General features: G+C 34.4%; 1 protein-coding gene across 1 annotated transcript in view; it reads right to left on the bottom strand.

Annotated features, from left to right (window-relative positions):
* GORAB (golgin, RAB6-interacting) overlaps positions 1 to 15,623 on the bottom strand; it is a 21,461-nt gene extending 5,838 nt beyond the window's left edge. The window contains 5 exon segments of the mRNA XM_012728876.1: positions 3,105 to 3,245; positions 5,894 to 5,995; positions 8,413 to 8,770; positions 15,487 to 15,589; positions 15,591 to 15,623. Of these exon segments, the coding sequence (XP_012584330.1) occupies positions 3,105 to 3,245; positions 5,894 to 5,995; positions 8,413 to 8,770; positions 15,487 to 15,589; positions 15,591 to 15,623 (737 nt within the window).
* Positions 15,624 to 17,802: the final 2,179 nt, after the last annotated feature.

The following is a 17,802-nucleotide window of genomic DNA, read 5'->3' as shown; positions in this document are numbered from 1 at the left end:
GAATCCTCTCACCGCCCCTGCACTGCTGGCCTGTACCCCAATTCTGTATGGATAAATAAATAAATTTAAAAAAAAAAAAGAATTACTATGTATCTATCCATAATGACAAAAGAGAGAAAACTGAGAGATACAGATATTTTGCATTTATCAGAAAAGTTAAAAAATGAATATTGAGGTAGGCTAAAAAACAACCTCCCAAAAAGGTTCACTATGTACTCCCCAGAACCTGTGACTATTAACTTATGGCAAGAGACATGATTAAGCTAAGCATTTTGAGAGGAGTTTATCCTGGATTATCCATTTAGGCCCTAGATATAATTATATCTATCTGTTTAAGAACGAGGCAGAGATGTTCTGAGAGTGAAGAGGAGGAAGCAACATGACTACTGAATGGTACAACCACAAGCCATGGAAAGTCTACTGCCATCAAAAGCTCGATGACACAAGGGAGGGATTCTTTCAAAAAATCTCTAAAAAGAAATCAACATCTTGTTTTAGACTTCTAATGACCAGATATGTAAGAATAAATTCCTGTTGTTTTAAGGCACAGAGTGTGTACTAATTTGTTCTGGCTGCCTTGGTAAATCATTATAAATGCAGACAATCGCATATCTAAATAGTGAAACTGATCACATAAGTGAAATCTCAAAGAGTATGAGGATTCAAAGAAATGCATTTTAAATTTTCTTAAAGACTCAGTGAGTGAAAAAGAATATTTTTAAGCATAAAGAGAAACCTATTGTCATAGTTAATAATTTCAATAGGAAGAGCATTTACAAGTACCTAAACTATCCCAAGATTTTGCAAAGATATAACCATCGTCTTAGTTTTTTTATGCTTGGAGTAAGATATCACTTATATAAAGAGATTTGCCATACTTACATTCTTAACATTTTTAATAAATTTTTCCCACACCCCTTTTATAAATTATTCACAAAACACTTATATGTGTATGTGCATATGTGTATGTATGTGTGTATATATATATATATATACGGTAACAACTGTTTCTTTAACATGTGGAGGGTTAAAAACTGTCCTACATGCCATCCCTCCTCCATTTCTAAGCTGGCCTGCCTGGCACATGGCAGCTTTGTGATCACAGCTGTGAACAACAACAGCAGTAACAATAACTCTCTCAAGTTGCCTAATTTATGTTGCAGATCCCCTCAGATGTGCTGACTGTGACAGTGCACTACAGAAGCCAATTTTAAAGTCAATTTTAGCCTATTCTCTGTCCCAGACCTTCTGTGGATATATCACTGTAAAACTAAGATATTTTTATTTTTTAAAAATTAAGGCAATCTCCCATAGAACCTGACTGCCGGGGACTACCTTTCATAGAAACCTAGACTATGACACTGTATTACCAACCTACAATTTCTCATCAACTATAAACATAAATTTAGGAAATATTTTTAATCTTATGAACAAGCAGTAATCCTAGTTCTAGTCACTGTCTATGTGTCTCTTTGACTTAAGAGCTCAGGTTTTTAAAAGTAGCCTTATATGTAGAAACGATAGAAATTATGGGATGTGTTCACCTTTAGTAATCTTCCCTTAGTGTTTTTTGAATACTAAAACTGACATTTATTGCATAATGTTCAACTGACAAAGGTATCTTTCTTTGGCTTCTTTTAGGACAAAGTTAAAACAGTATCAGTTGATTTTTTCTGTTCAACTAATCAGATTAATGTGAATTATTCCTGTAAAAGGCTATAAAGGCATAAAAAATGTTCCTCTAATAAATTTAACAGAAAACAAAATGTGATGAAAATCTAGGCTTAGGTTAAACTTGGTTACCTACTTAATGACCTTATTAATAGAAATCTGGAACTTCCAGCTATCAGCTACTGATGGCATTGATTTAGGCAGTTAATTAATAAAGGCAACCCATTAAGTCTAACAGCATATGGTCAAACAACAATTACAAAACTCACAAGGACAACCACAGCCTCCTTCTTAAATAATAAACAGTGAATTAAAAACCACAATCAAGCCATTTCCGCTTTATTAAATTGTTATATAAACATTCTGATGCTGTGGTTTACCCTGGACTAATGAGGCATTATGATTGATTTCTAGTGTTACAGAGAAAGATGCAAAACTGAATCATTAACACAGCATTCCCTTGTGAAAAAAGACAAAACAGGATGATTAAAGAAATGTTAAAAGGACTGAAAACCCTGAAATTGGACTTAATTTTTTGCCCTTTTATCTGTTTGCAAAGTTCATGTAATTCTTTACATGTGTTAGTTCATTGTAAAAATACCCCATGATGATTTTTTCTACTAAAAAAAATGCCAATGGTTGAAACCAAGGAAACACATGATAGCAACCACTTTACACTGAGTATAATCAAAAAGAAAAATAAGAAAAACTTCAAGGTTTCAAGACGGAGTGGCTTTAAAAAAAAAAAAAAACAAAGGTTCTAAAATAAACTACATCTACTTTTATGAAAATTGTATGGCTTCAATCCTATAGGACCATCTCAGCCCAAATTCCTTGTTAGCGAGAGCACAGATTTGGTGTCAGAATAAAGTAGTTTTAGGGCAAGTCATTCAGATACTTAAGAGTTACAAATCCTAAATAGTGGATAGTTTATTTTATTTTATTTTTTTAAAGATTTATTTATTTTGTGCATACAGAACTGGGGTACAGGCCAGAGACTCAGGGGTGGCAAACAACTTCACCAGAGACAGAGTGGGGAGCAGAACAGGCAGATCAACGAAGTACACTGCTGAGGGGAGCAGTGGGTGGGTCAGGAGAGGTCTGCCACACCATGTGGTCACCTCCGGGGCAAGCGGGAATCGAACTCATGCAGAAGTGGTTTCAGCTTTTTAGTGCAGTGCTTTAACCTGCTGCGCCACCAGGGAGGGCCAATAGTGGATAGTTTAGCAGAGTAAAATGTAAATATATATGCAAGAAATACAACAAGCTGATAAGGTTATATTTAAAGGTAGACTTGATTTAGTACCAAACAATAATAATTACAGCTCTTAGTGGGATTATTTGGACATTTACATGATGTTATATATAGGTTTCTGAACCACCTGACAAGATACATTCATTAAATTGGACACCTTGTTCAAATTTCAACTCACCGAGCATTTGAATAGTCCAGGCTGGCTTGATCAATGCGGTTCCTGAGGATTCCTATGTCAGCTGACACCATGTCATCTAAAGCCTGTAACTCCTTCTGGATCCGCTTTAGTTTCATGGTCTCTGCCTGAGTTCTTTTAGATCTAGAAAATCAGGAACATGAGTGGGGAAATAAGAATATTTTAAATCACACATCCATACACAATGAGGGGGAAAAAGCTACTGTATATACAACATGATTATAATGTATGCTGTTTTTAAAATGAGGGGAAAAAATCAGAAAAGCTGAAACCAAAGCAAATGCTTTATCTTAATCTATCTATAAGACTGCATTTAAGCTTTCTCCCTATTTTTCCATATTTTCTATTAGTATATTATTTCATATGCAAGAGAAAAGTAAGATTTTTAAAACAAACTACTAATGAATAGTTCTCATGGGTTATATTCATTCCACAGGGCAAAAATAAGCACCAAAAGAATATTTCTGTATTTTTTTTAACATTAGAAGATCTAACACAGCTTTCTAAATTTCAAGCTTAAGTCTGTTTTCACTTTTTTGATACTTGTAGACCTCAAGAACAGAGACCTATATTAAATAAACACCATTTCTTTATATGTCTGAAAATATGTATTTGGTATTTAACTCTCTCAGGACTAATGTCCCAAAACTTAACTGTTTTGATTCCTATATTGTTCAAGCAAAACTACAAACCTCAAAATTCCTTCTGAGGCTCAAAACCAAATACTCTGTTGTCCCCTATTTAAAAGCATATCCAAATCTCATTATCTCTCAGTTCCCTTACCAATACCAAATATAATATACACTTAAGAAACAGAATAAGCAAATCCAAAAGCAAACCTTTAATCATAATTTCACTCATTTCAAAATTTCATGCATATTCTTGTGGGAAACTCAAACTCCCCATAAAACCACTATATTATAACCTAAATTCTCCCAATTTTTAATCCTTGAATTTACACTTGTTTTCTGCCTACAAAATGAATAGTATGGCCCTTTTACTACAAGTACTTCATTATCCACTTATTAATAATCCCATCAGGTTACATTTCTTTATGCACCTATCTTTATTGGTGCTTCCTGTCTTTGTTAAAATTTATTTGTTTTTAGCTAAGATAATATTGGAACACCCCCATCAGGTAGTACGAGCTTAGTGCACCCAACACCAACTCTCAGTGGGTGAAAATATTTGCATACCATGTAACTGAGAAAGGACTAATAGCAAAGATATACAAAGAAGTCATAAAATGCGATCAAACAAAACAGCCTAATCAAAAAACAGACAGAAGAACTAAACAGATACCTCTCCAAAGACATTAAAACTGCCAGTAGACACATGAAAAAAATGTTCACAATCACTTATTATTAGAGAAATGCAAATCAAGACCACAATGAGATGCCATTTTATGCTTGTGAGAATAAACCAAATCGAAAAGACTAGAAACATGGGCTGGTAAAAAAATAGGGAACAGGGAACCCTCCTTCACTGCTGCTGGGAATACAAACTGGTCCAACCCCTATGGAAAGAAGTATAAAGGTGACTCAAAACATTAAACGTCGATCTGCCAATAAACCAGTAATTTCACTATTTGGTATCTATTCCCAAAATTTAAAAACACAAAGTGTAAAGGGAACTTATACTCCCATGTTTAGTGCTTCCTGTCTTACATCAAAAGCACACAAACAAGTGCTGAACTGACACAGTTTTGTAAAATCTCCAATAAACAAAACTCCCCAACCTCTTTTAAATTGAAAGTAACTAAAATGCTTTTCAAAAATCACATACGGGGGGAAAAAGAAAGAGGGCACAGCTCCTTTATATGTTATTTTTCCCCTAAAACAGTTTATTCAGTATGCTATATTATTTCCCATTTTACAAAAAAGATCAAAGTGTGCCAGCAGGAAAGAAAATCCCTTTCAAATATGTATTTGATAGCTAAAATTCTGAATTACTAATACTCACTTGACTTTCTGTCTACCTCTTCCTTTCTAATACATATGGCATCTTCAAACAGTAAGAGTTTTGTCACTTTTCTGGAAAACTAAAAACAAAATGCCACAGAATACTTGTTTACACTTAGGTCCCACTATTCTTCGTCATTATGATTGACTAAGTGCAACCATAGCTTAGAAACTACAAACGAAAAGGGAGGAAGAGAGGCAATAGGAAAGGTGGCCCATATGAGAATGTTGCTGCTTGAGGCTGACAGTCACATGGTAGGTGAGAGAAAAAATAACCCATATACAATATGGGACAGTGCTTATAGCAGAGAATGTGAGTCATCAATAAGAGGTTAAATTATAATATGTATCTTTTATCAGTGGGAAAAGGGCAAATGATTTAAGAAAAACGTCTACATTAAACACAAGATTTGTAGAATATTAAATAACTTCTGTACAATAATCTACTGTTATCTACACGTCAAATGATAAAGGCTTAAGGTCAAAATTAAAACCTACATTTGTTGCCAATTACTTATATTAATAGCTATTTACTGCTCCCAATTAATGTGCAGATGGTTAACACTGAAAACACTAATACTGATCTTTAAGTTTTCACTATATCTGTACTCATACATTCATTGTGGACCATGCATAATGGTCATCCTTAATACATTAACATTGAATTTCAGTATCATAACTTGTGCAGTCTTAAAAGCAATAGTGGTAGACAGAAAGCCAGCTTACTAGACAGACATGGTGAAATAAATATGTACCATGACAGAACTGAATGCAGGTTACAAACAACCTCTCCTGATTCAGAAGCCTCACCTTTCTGCAATAGCTTTAGCCAAAAGAGCTTTCTTACGTTTATTTTTCTCTTCCATTAGTCGCTGTTCTTGTTGGAGGACTTCCCAACGAGATTTTTCTTGCCTACGGAGCAAAAAAAGTATAAAAGTGAGTTTATGAAATCCCATCCCACACCTTATAGTCCCAGTCCCTGTAAGTATAAAATTTAATCAACCAGATTATGTATATTTTCTTTCAAAAGTCCTCTTAAAAGGGACCCATCTGCAGCTCATTATTTTGTTCTAATACGAACAAAGACTATGATCTGAAGTAAAGAAGGCTTATATAAATTGGCCCTTTGAAATCCATTATATGTATATAATCTAAGAACCCACAAACTGGAAGCCAGAGAACTGTGGCATTTTTTTTTTTCTGGAGTACAAAGAGCCCTGTGTAAGTTAATTATGTATTATATGCAAAATGGAGAACAAAATAAATTGGTTTGTAGCTAATGTCATGTTATAATTTTTAAAGTTTTCTATAATTAAAGTCTCTACCACATAACACCCTTAGGACAATAACCACTGTTTAGTTCATTCATTTCCTTTTAAGATGCTCACTTCTTTCCAGTTCTTAAACAGTTTTAAACTGAGTGAAACACCGAGTTATGACTCAAATGATGAACTAGAAAAACTTTAAAGATTTGAAAAAACAAGTTGTCTTCCAATCTGTCAAATCCTGAAATTATATTAAAATTTCTGTAAATTCGTGAACTTGATGCCAACTCGAAGGTAATTACAAAGTATTCATTCTTGTCATTTCTTAGTGACTATTAAAAAGCTCTATCTCCACTCCAAAATTAGTTTTTCTCTCCATTTTTAGAGCATATACTTTTCTGTTAGCATTGGCTCTTTCTCATTTTGACTAGACAGACATTTCTTCCCTAGATGCCTTAGTTCCAGCTCACCTAACATCCTATCCAATGATCTGCAACTATACCTGAACTTTCTCTAGCCATTACTTTAATCACAGCATCTCTCCTTCAGAGGTCCTTCAGTGTGGGTATACTGTGGCATCAGGAAATCCCTTAGGCAGTTACTTTCTGCTTCCAAGTCTTTCTTCAATTCCTGCATAATTTTCTAATACTCTCTGGCAATCTTTTGCTTATTCCAAAGCAGAGGAAATGTCATCTCTGAACATTTTCTAGAATACAGCTTTCCTTTCCACTTCATATAACCACAGAATTTCTCATTTTCATTAAAGGTTCCTGGGAATATATCTTCTATAATACAGAACAACTTCCTAATGATATAAAATCTAAATTGTATAGCTCGTTATTTTTGAAAAAAGATTTCATTTATTTATGCATACAAGAGCTGGGGTACAGACCAGAGATGTAGGGGTGAGGGGAGGATGAGAGGATTCACCAGAGACAGAGTAGGGAGCAAAAAAGGCAGATCTACTGATCTACTGAAATCAACACTGCTGAGGAGAGAAGTTGGTGAGCCAGGAAAGGGCTGTTGCACCATGTGCATCAGATCCATGGCCGGGGATAGAACTCATGTGCTGTGGCTGCAGGTTGCTGAGACTTAACCCTTTGCGCCACCAGAGAGGCCCTTGCACTATCTCAGGCTTCTGAGACTTATATATTGACACTGAAAGATATTTAGAGGCATACATCTGTACAATGAATTTGTACATTATTGTCATTATTCATGTAGTTTTATATCTCTACAAAATAATTGGTTGTAAATACAACCTCTAGTGGGCAGGAAATACTTTAAAACACATAATAAAGAATTTGAATGAGCAGACTGGAAACATATCTAACAGTAGAAGAAATATAAGGCAGTAAAAAAAAAAGACTAAGAAAATAGAAAAGATAAACAAAATGTCATCCTTTCTCATTTATCACTGGTAAATCAGGACACAAATAGAGTGTATATAAGAACAAACTATAAAATAAAAAAGTTCTAAAAATTCATACATCATACAGTGGCAATACCCACATGAATGTGGTTTCTAATACAAACACATTAAATAATGAGTAAAAAGAAATCAAAAGATGCAATAAGCCCCTTCAATTTCCTACACTCTTTCCTTTCACCTCCTCAGAAGTATCCTTTTCCGGGTCAACTGGAAATGAAATCTGGAAGGTTTCAATTTGGAGATTCTATTCATATAGGAATGGTTTCTGAGAGTTTAAAGGGCACAAACTTTGGATCAGAGAGCCTTTTATGTGAACCCCAACTAAACTACTCATTAGCCGTATATTAATTTTAGGAAAATAATACCTTTTCTTAGCCAAGAGATCACATCTGTAAGGTGAAAATCATGAACAAGCACTAATGCTATTGGGAACACTAAATGACATAAAGCAAGCTGAATCCTAATGTGGCCTGGATTAACCTATTTAGATGGAAGCAGCTTTTCAACAGTTTACTTATCACATTTCTAGGTTAAACATGAAACAGAAAATGTTAACACTGAATTTCTTTAAAGCTCAATGGGGAAAAAAGGTAGGCTGAGGAAAAATCTCATGGATATATAGACTTACTAACAATTCCACTTTCTTTTTATCCAAACTGCAATCTGGCTTTGGAGGTAGCACCTCAGCATTTCTGTGACCATCGTGGGAATTCTTAAGTTCCAGTTCCTCAGAATGATTTTTAACACTTTGTGATTGTCCATCAGCAATAGGAGAGGTAGGCATAAGAGGACTAGGGCACATAGGGGAAGAAGAATGTGTGTTTTGATGATTAAATCTCTGTTTTGGTGGAGAAAGCAGTTGCTCTGGAGGTAATGAGGATGATCCATCCTTAAGTCCAAGTTTTTGGCTTTGATCTTGCAGGGCTTTTTCTCGCAGAAGCTGTTGTCGACTTTTTTTCACAGGAAGACGCCTTTGTGGTTCACATATATCTACATAGAGAATGGAGAACACTTCTTTGTGACCAAAAAATTACTATAATCTTTCTTAAAAAAAATGCATTGACATTAAACTTGAAAAACTGTTTACACAGTTATCCTCTTCTTCTCTATTTAAAAGCCCAAGTAAAACCAGTCATTTTCCTGAAGACTTGCAAACAGTTCACCTCTCACACTACACCACAAACTGTCCTAGTGTTCAATGTCTCTTCAAGAAAGTTAACATCTGTGAGTTAGGCCTCAGGATACAAAGTAAGGTTTCTTCTTCAATTTCATTTGCTAATTACTAAAAGAACCAATTAATTTGACCAAAAATAGGTAGACAATTAAATTCCCTTAATTTCTTTGAAATTCTCTTAAAACATTTTATCACTCATTTTACTCTCCTGAAATACAATGGTAGTTAAATATTCAAAAGGGTTTTACTTTTCTTAAATTTTAACAGATTTTGGGGTGATCTGATATATAGGTATATGCCAGACAGACATAACTGAAAGAAGTTCCTTATTTCTAGGAACAGCAGTTAACCCTAAATTGTTTTCTTTCATCTTCCAGAACAGTCCAAGATTGTGTTCCCCAAAGTCTAATTAGCCTTTAATCATGCATGCAAGTTAATTTTAATAGTAATCTGAACAAGGCAATAGAGGAAGATAAAACTGGAAGAAAATTTTTTATAAAGCATAATAAACTAAATAATAATAGTTCTATTATACTTTCTGGACTAACCATGCCAATATTGACATTGTAAGGCAGACAATTAGAGAATTTGACTCATATTCATAACATACTCATTAGGATCTATAAATGGTATTCTTTACAAAATGTCTGGGAAATGAAATTATGACAAGCCCTTGTAAATGAACTCAAATAGGACCTTTAAAATCTGCATATTGGCCTTTGAAACAAGCACCTTATTATTGAAAATTCCCAAAGGAGAATTAAAAGTGTTGGAGTCCACAATTCCAATGCTTCTTTTGTCCTTTTCAGTACCTGTAGGCAAGTCAATTAATTATTCCATACTTCAGTTTTTTCATCTGTCAAAGTCGCTGAAATTTCACCTCTACTTAACTCATAGGTGTGGTATGATGATTCAATGAGAAATGTAAAGAAAAGCATATAGAAATAGACCCAGTCAAATCCTTTGACAAAGGAGTGAAGGCAAAAGCAATACATAGTATTGGAATAACTGGGCACTCATATTTAAAAAAAAGACTCCAGACGCAACATACCCTTCAAAAAAAAAAATTAACTGGAAATAGATTCCATACTTAAATGTAAAACTTACAAAACTAAAAAACTCCTACAAGATAACAAAGGAGAGAACCTAGATAACCTTATATATAACAATGTATTGTACTGCTGTTCTATCTTCTATAGATAAATAACATATACCTATCACTAAGGAAATATAATATTTTCACTGCCTGAAAAATCATCATTACTTTTTTATGCTATCTATCTTTTTGGGAGACCAAGGGTCCCCAATACAATATGAAAGGCACCACCCAATTCAATTCATGTCTTCTGCTCTACATTAGACAATGTCAAAGGAATAAGAAGTCAAGGTGCAGGTGGGAGAAAGTATTTCCAACAGACATAACTGTTAAAGAAGTATGACCTAAAATACAGCAAGAATTCTTAAAATTATACAGTAAGAAAATAACCAACCTGATTATACAACCGTAGGCTAAAGACCTTAAAGGACCCTTGGTCCCCCAAAAAGATAAGAGCATAAAAGGGAACAGATGATTTTTCAGGCAGTGAAAATACTATATATATTTCCTTAGTGACAGATAATATGTCATTTATTCATTGAAAATAAAATGTAAAGGAAGAACCCAAAAGTACAATATTTGGGGGGTGAATGATGATGTTATCAGTGTAGATTCATCAGTTGTAGTCACTCTAGTGGAGGATGCTGATAAAGGAGGTAGCTAAATTATGTGCAGGTGTTTAGGGGAAATCTACATATCTTTCTCTCACTGATGCTGTATACATGCAAATGCTTTTTAAAAATTAGTGTCCTTTTGAAAAAAAACTGGTAAAAAGAAACAGTTTTGTATACTTATATTTGGGCTGAAGTATCAAAGATTCTGTGGTAAACTGGAGAGGAAAAGTCTAGTTTCAAGGGGGTAATCCATAGTCATCTTAGCGATTAAAAATGGCTGCTTTCATTAAAAAATTAATGGTGCTACCAGACATGATTTTCACTATAAAAAATCATTTATACCATTACATCTACATTTACAAAATGTATGTAAATATACTGATTTTTAAATGTAAGGAATTAAATCAAGTAAGAAAACATAGATTGTTATGTTGCTGAGGCAAAAGATCTAGATCTTAGTGGTTTTAAACAACAAAAATTTACTTTTCATTAGTATGATATGCCAACTGAGAGCCAGCAGAGTTTAGCTGATCAATTTCTCAAGGCTCCAGTCTGACCTTTAATGTGTTGCCAACCCCATGGCAGGAGAAGAGAGGGTTCATGAAGGTCATGCTACAGCAATTACTTGCTCTGACATAATTCTGCTTACAATTCATACTGAATTAGCACTTGGTCATACCCCCAAACAGAGGCAGTTATCTACTGACAAGAGAAATGAACTAGAACAACTTGCTAAATACCACCAATAATTACCCCCACTATTGATTTAATAAACAAATTGAAAGATTAGAAAATTTTTTAAATGATATCAAAAACATTTTGGGTTAAATTAAGCCAACAAACTATATGAGTTTGTGATCTCTGCTCTATAACATTTATTTAAGTCCTGCACCCTCCACCTAAGACAGCCATCACTTGAATCACATACTGACCATCCCATCTCTCAGTTTTTATCTGATAGTGCATCTACAAATATTCCTAAAACTTCATTTTTTAGTTCCATGGAAAGGGTATCACGCTATATATCTTTTTGAAACTTAAGATATTGCCAATATATACATATTGTTCATGTCACCGTGTCATTCATTTTTTAATGTGGTATAATAATACACTGTCTAAATAAATCAGTCTATTGCTCTTCCACTGATAAGACATTTATGCTGGTTCCAGGTTTTTGCTTCTGAGAACATTGCTATTATTTGTTCTCGTATATGCATAAGATTTTGCCAGAGATATTATCAAAGAACAATTGTGTCACAAGTTTAAGGGAAATGTCCATTTCATTTCCAAAGTGTATTCCCTCTAGCAATGTGTCAATATATGAGACTATCAGGTCATTATTTCACTGTGCTCTTGATTTGCAATTCTCTGTTCATTGGTGGTGATAAGCATCTTTTCATATCTCCTTTCCTAAAAAACAGCTGTTTATATCTTTATTTTTCTCTTGTCTTGTTGGCATTTTTCATATATCAGCAGCAGCAATGAAAAATAAAATTAAAGAGAATGTATTTCAAAACCAGAAATTATCAATGGAATGAAATCTAACAAAAGGATGTTCAAATTTCTACAGAAAAAACCCCAAATTTTTATTAAAAGTTATTAAAGAATATCAAAACAATATGGTATTGTAAATGTGATGTTGTCAAATGTCCCCAAATTGATTTAAAGGTAAAATGCAATTCAAATCAAAATCCAATTGGATTAAAATTTGGCAAAACTATTAAGATTCAAGAATAGAAAGGAAATTCCCAAGAAAAAGATTAGGGTCCAGACTATTAGATATCAGGAATAATGACTAATAGAATAAAGAACCTAGAAACAGACTCAAACATGCAACACTAGTGTATGAGAGAGCTAACACAGCAAAAAGTGAGGCCATTCAAAATAATGGGGAAAAATGGTTACTCACATGATTAAATATAATCTGATGGATATCTCACACCATATAGAAATAAACTAAATATTCTCTGAATGAATTAAAAACAAATTTCAACCAACCAATCCTTTACCATTCTTCTTAAAAATCATTTTTGTTATGAACTATAGCAGATTTTACTACATGAAAATGTGTTTATAAGACTCTTAGTTGAAAAATGAAGATTAATATATTTTAGATCTTATAGCATTGTCTAAGTATTTTGTGCGCTAATTTCTTAAAGACACAGAAAATGTTGACTATTGAAGGAATAATGAATTTGAAGGTATTAAATACTGTGTTCATCAAAAGATAAAAGTTAAAAAGAAAAATAAACTGAGAAAATATAACACAACTGGCAAAGAAATCATATCAATAATAAAGAACTCTTAAGAATATTTTAACTAGAATTGACAGCATTATAGCTGTACTTTTTTCCCATTTTTTCATAAGATTATTTTATAACAAATAATACATACATATGTGTATACACACACAAACATCCAACCTGTAAAAAATAACAATAGAGTTAAATGAAACATAACTATAATAGACACAAATACTATTCAAAGATAGATGCATCATTCCTTCTTTTGAACACACATGATATTTTTCTTTTTGTCCTCCAAGTCATATAACTTGCTTTTGTTAAATGAAAATACTAGTGGAAGCAACACCTGTCATTTACCAGTAGCATTTAACTGCCAATGCATGATTCTCAAGTGTCCGCTACTACTAGAATGAACTAGTATTACATTATGTAATAAATACATGGAGCACAATCACCTATAAAGGTATGCTACCAATATCTTTGAAATTCAGTATGTACTTTCCCTCCTTGGTAATATTCCACTCCACTCCCCTGCCTTGTCTCATTCCTTTGCTTTTCTTTACCTACATTCCTAAAAGAATGTATCTGCTTTGTATGATTTTGGCCTTATATAAAAGTATCAGACTGTAAATACTTGTTTGCAACTTGTTCTTTTCATGTATTACACTTATGAAAGTTATATATATATATACATTATACATATACATTATCACACACACATATATACACACACACATATATATGTATATATATACACACACACACACACACACACACATGCAGCTATAGTCCTTATATTTCCTGGTAACCAACACCATCTTCATATTTTTAAGACTGCCATACAGGCAGGAGTCTTCAAAATTAAAAGACAAATGAGAAATCCAAAGCAAAAAGACTTTGAGGCTAAGTGGGGGGGGATCTATATGTCAATCTCTGGATTTAGCTCTGAGTATACAAAGATGCTAAGATGTTTTCTCTGTCCTCAAGTTGGTGACAGGCTAGTAAACTGGTGTCTATGCTCTAACATTTCATCATGAAATGACAGAACTTGAAATTAAGGTTCACAAACAGCTTAGATAAAATACATAAATCTTTCTCAAATTGCAGAGATATTTAGAAATACACTTCACCATAATGAATGTATTATTTAAGTTAGAGTTCTACATTATATCTTCTTCCTTCTGGCAAACTCACCTCTGCAGACACAGATAATTTCTATGAAACCTTCCCAACTCCTACCAGGACAACACCTACTATTACACTGTATTATAGTCTGTTTCCCCTGTACACTATGAACTCTTTTCAAGGCAGGAATGATTATCATTCATCTTAGCATTCCTAATACAGAAGCTGTAATCTGTAACCAGGTGAGACCAGAAACTAGGTACTTGTAACTCCATACCTCTCAATAAGTGAATGGGTGTTAAAAACAGTCTAAAAGAAACTAGTCAGTTAATTACATGTTATATATAACTTTTATTAATAGTTTTAAAGGCCTGTAGATCAGCCAAGATTTTTTTAATCTAATCAACCTACACTGGCCCTCTGTTACTAATTCACTTCCTTTTCCACTGGTCAGTTCCAAATTATCCTCTTATCTATAATAAAAATGCGTTAAATTTATCTGAGTAACAACCAATTTTCTCACAAATCCTAATAAAAGGCATAGAAGGGCTTATTTTTCTCCTAAAGTCTACAAGTTACAGTATCAAGAGTGGTATAAATTTGCATTATCAGATCACCATAGAGCTCTTCATAAATTTTCAATCACAAACAATATAGCTTGTATCGCCAAGAATTTGCTATCACATACCAACAAGCTAAATTCCTTCATGAAATACAAGAAAATAATTAAAATTCAGTCAATGATTATTCTAAAAAGCTAGAGGGGAAGACAAAATTTTAGCTTATGCAAAAGTCAGTATATGTATGTGTATTTATGCACATGTATATTTATACATGTATATATATTTTTCCAATGTAACTTCTCAAGGACCCTTTTAGTCTGCAAAAACTCAAGAGTTGGAAAGAACTGTAAAAATCATCTGGCAACCAGAAGTGAATACAAGACTCCAGATGTACGATGAAAAGCTCATTTTTTTTTTTTGCATTTATTCAGATTACTGTGTTCCCCTTACCCCCATTGCCTGCTCCTATAAAATCCCAATCTCAATACAGTGTGTGTCCTTCCTCCTTCCTGAGTCCCAATCTCCAACTATAAATGCAGCAGTCCTTCCTATAGGTGACCAGCTAGTGTGCAAGCTCACGTCCTCTCTTAAGTCCCATTTCATTCACAGGAAAAAAAAACAAAAACAAAAAACACCACCACCACCAAATTCCTGTAAAAGACTTCCGAATCCTCTTTTCTAAAGTAGATCCCAGTCTCCGGAGCTTGTCCCTTACCGCCCCAGACCCAGTACATCCACCTACGGAGCCCCCTCAATGCTGTCCTCCCAGTTAGAGCTCTTTCTAACACATTACCCTCTTCCCCGCCCCTTTTCACCCCCAAAAGCTGCAGCTCCGCCCATTCCCTTTAACAGATCCCAGATTAGACCACTGCAGGAACGTCCTGTTACCTTTAGCTTGCTTTAGTCGTCTCAACTCCTCCTCAGAGAAGCCGGCCCAATCTTGCGCCATCCGCCCGGGCTGCCAGCACCCCCAGACAGCCCAAACCTCAGAAGCCCACACTGCCAACGCGACTACCCAAGCACATCCGGGTTCTTCCCGGCAGTGGCCTACCAACCAATCAGAGTGCCGATTTCTAGACTCACGTCCCTCTCTTTTCCCTTGCTATTGGGTCCTACTTCCTTCGAGGCTGCCCCAAATAGTGCCGGACAAATTCCGTAGGAAACCATGGTCGCACAGCCTTTTATTTCTATTAATCTGGTTCTTTTCTCTTTCCCAGGCTCCGACTATTCTGGGGTTCATGACGTCAACAAAAAAGGAGGGAACTAGCAGTGGGAGTAGGATAAAGATAAACAGGCAGTTAGGAAGTGAGCACGAATTGGTGGCAGATAGGTAGACGAATATGCCTCTTGGGGGTTTTCTGTGAAGTCTCGGTAACGGAGCCCTTTGCCTAGTGTTCCCCGAGGCGTGTCCTTCAGGCTTTTAGGGTTACCTTGTAAAGCCCCACTGGGATAATCCTGCAGAGAATATTCGCTGTACTTATGAATGAACATTAAAGACGACTGAGGTATAATTAATAGTAAAGAAACAGACGTTTAAAGCTATATCTCCCGCAAACTGTAGCGTCTCCCGAATTAATCTTGATTGCGGATTGTTTCCATGATGGTTTTGAACGGTTCTCGTTTATCTAACTTATGTCATAGATTGTCCTGGTCTCTTTCCCTTTAAAATGACTTCAGCTATACAGAGAAGACAACGTAAAACGTCCGCTCTTAAGGATTGGAAAACTTATCTTGGATTTCTCCTGCCTGGGATCTGGGATCCTGATTCTCTCTTTTTTTTTTTTTTTTTTTTTTGGTTTTACCTTAAACACGTAACCTTTCTGGGCTTTCATTTTCTCTTTTTAAACAAGGTTGTGAAAGTTAAAATGTGTAAGCATTGCCAAAGTACATAAAGACCCGGGTAATTTAAAACAGACCAGTTATCTTGTTTTTCATATTTCTCTTCCCACTATTTTGTGGTAATGTGGGTTTTTGTTTTGTTTTGTTTTAAGCTTTATTATTTTGGTTTACATTTAAGAATCCCAGTTGTAATTTTTACTTTTTCAACACTTTTAGATAAATTTAGATAAAGGAGTAGATAAAGTAAAACATGAAGAGTTGAAACGAGTATTTCAAGTTTAGGTGATCAGAAGGTGAAGGATGTTTGAAATATCCCCTTGCAAACTTTGAGTTTTTATACTTAAAATCCATTTCTGAAATTTGGGTGTGCACAGACACTACATGTTAGATGTGAATTCATTTTCTCTAACATTCAAAAATTACTGTGCTTTACAAAATGATTTGAAGGAGTAGATTTTGGATGCAATTCTTGAACATAGACTCAACACTTAAAGGTAGAGATACAGATTACCTCACTCTAACATAGTTAATGGGGATCTGTAGGTATCTAGTAGTGAATTCAGTTACCCATCTACAGTCACCAGCCATCTAGATCCATATAAAATAGTGAGCCATCTTGATGCCCCATGTTGAAGTTTATACAGAAACTCTTTAGCACACTTGAATTTGAAAAATTTCTAATCTTACTAGAAATAGAAATGGCATTCTAAAAGATTTTCCCTTAGGCTTGAATGAAAGCCAAAGTGTCAGTGAGGTTATAGTAAAAGATAGCATCTATATAAAATTATAACTTCCAGTTTGCAAGATTTTAAATATTCTGTTTGTTGTTTCTGTTGGCTTTATCTTATGGTGACATAAGTTCATTGTTCTGTTAGACTGTCTCTACAGACTGGTTTCCTGGGGTCTTCAAAGTTTCTATTGCTTTAAACCGAATTGAAGGGTGTGCTTCTGCCCAGCTCTGAGTTTACAAGTGTCTTCTTTTTTTTTTTTCCTCCTCCATTTCCTAATGAACTTGTCCTTTTAAAATAAACCAGATTTGAGGTTTTATTTTCTAACTGTAATAGAAATTTGGATCCCACTAGATAGATGGTACAGTTCTCAGCTATCAGTGTTGTATAGTTGAGTTAAAAACAATTATTTTAAAATATAATGCAGGTATTAGGTTCCCCTTCTGTTTTTCCAGATCAGTAGGCTGAGCTCCCTCCCCACCCTCTGTTAACAGACCACCCTTTCCAGATTTGAACTTTACTCGGTGATCTTGTCTTTAAGTGTATATAGGAATTTAAGCCTCCAGTGCTTGTTTTCAGGTAGTGTCCCACTTGAATTTGCTTTCTACATACTTTCTTTTAAGTTCAGGGATATATA

Source organism: Condylura cristata, unplaced genomic scaffold, assembly GCF_000260355.1.
Source record: "Condylura cristata isolate star-nosed mole 26May11 unplaced genomic scaffold, ConCri1.0 scaffold00024, whole genome shotgun sequence".
NCBI classification, from domain to species: Eukaryota; Metazoa; Chordata; class Mammalia; order Eulipotyphla; family Talpidae; genus Condylura; species Condylura cristata.
This window is presented reverse-complemented; position numbering and strand designations above follow the sequence as displayed.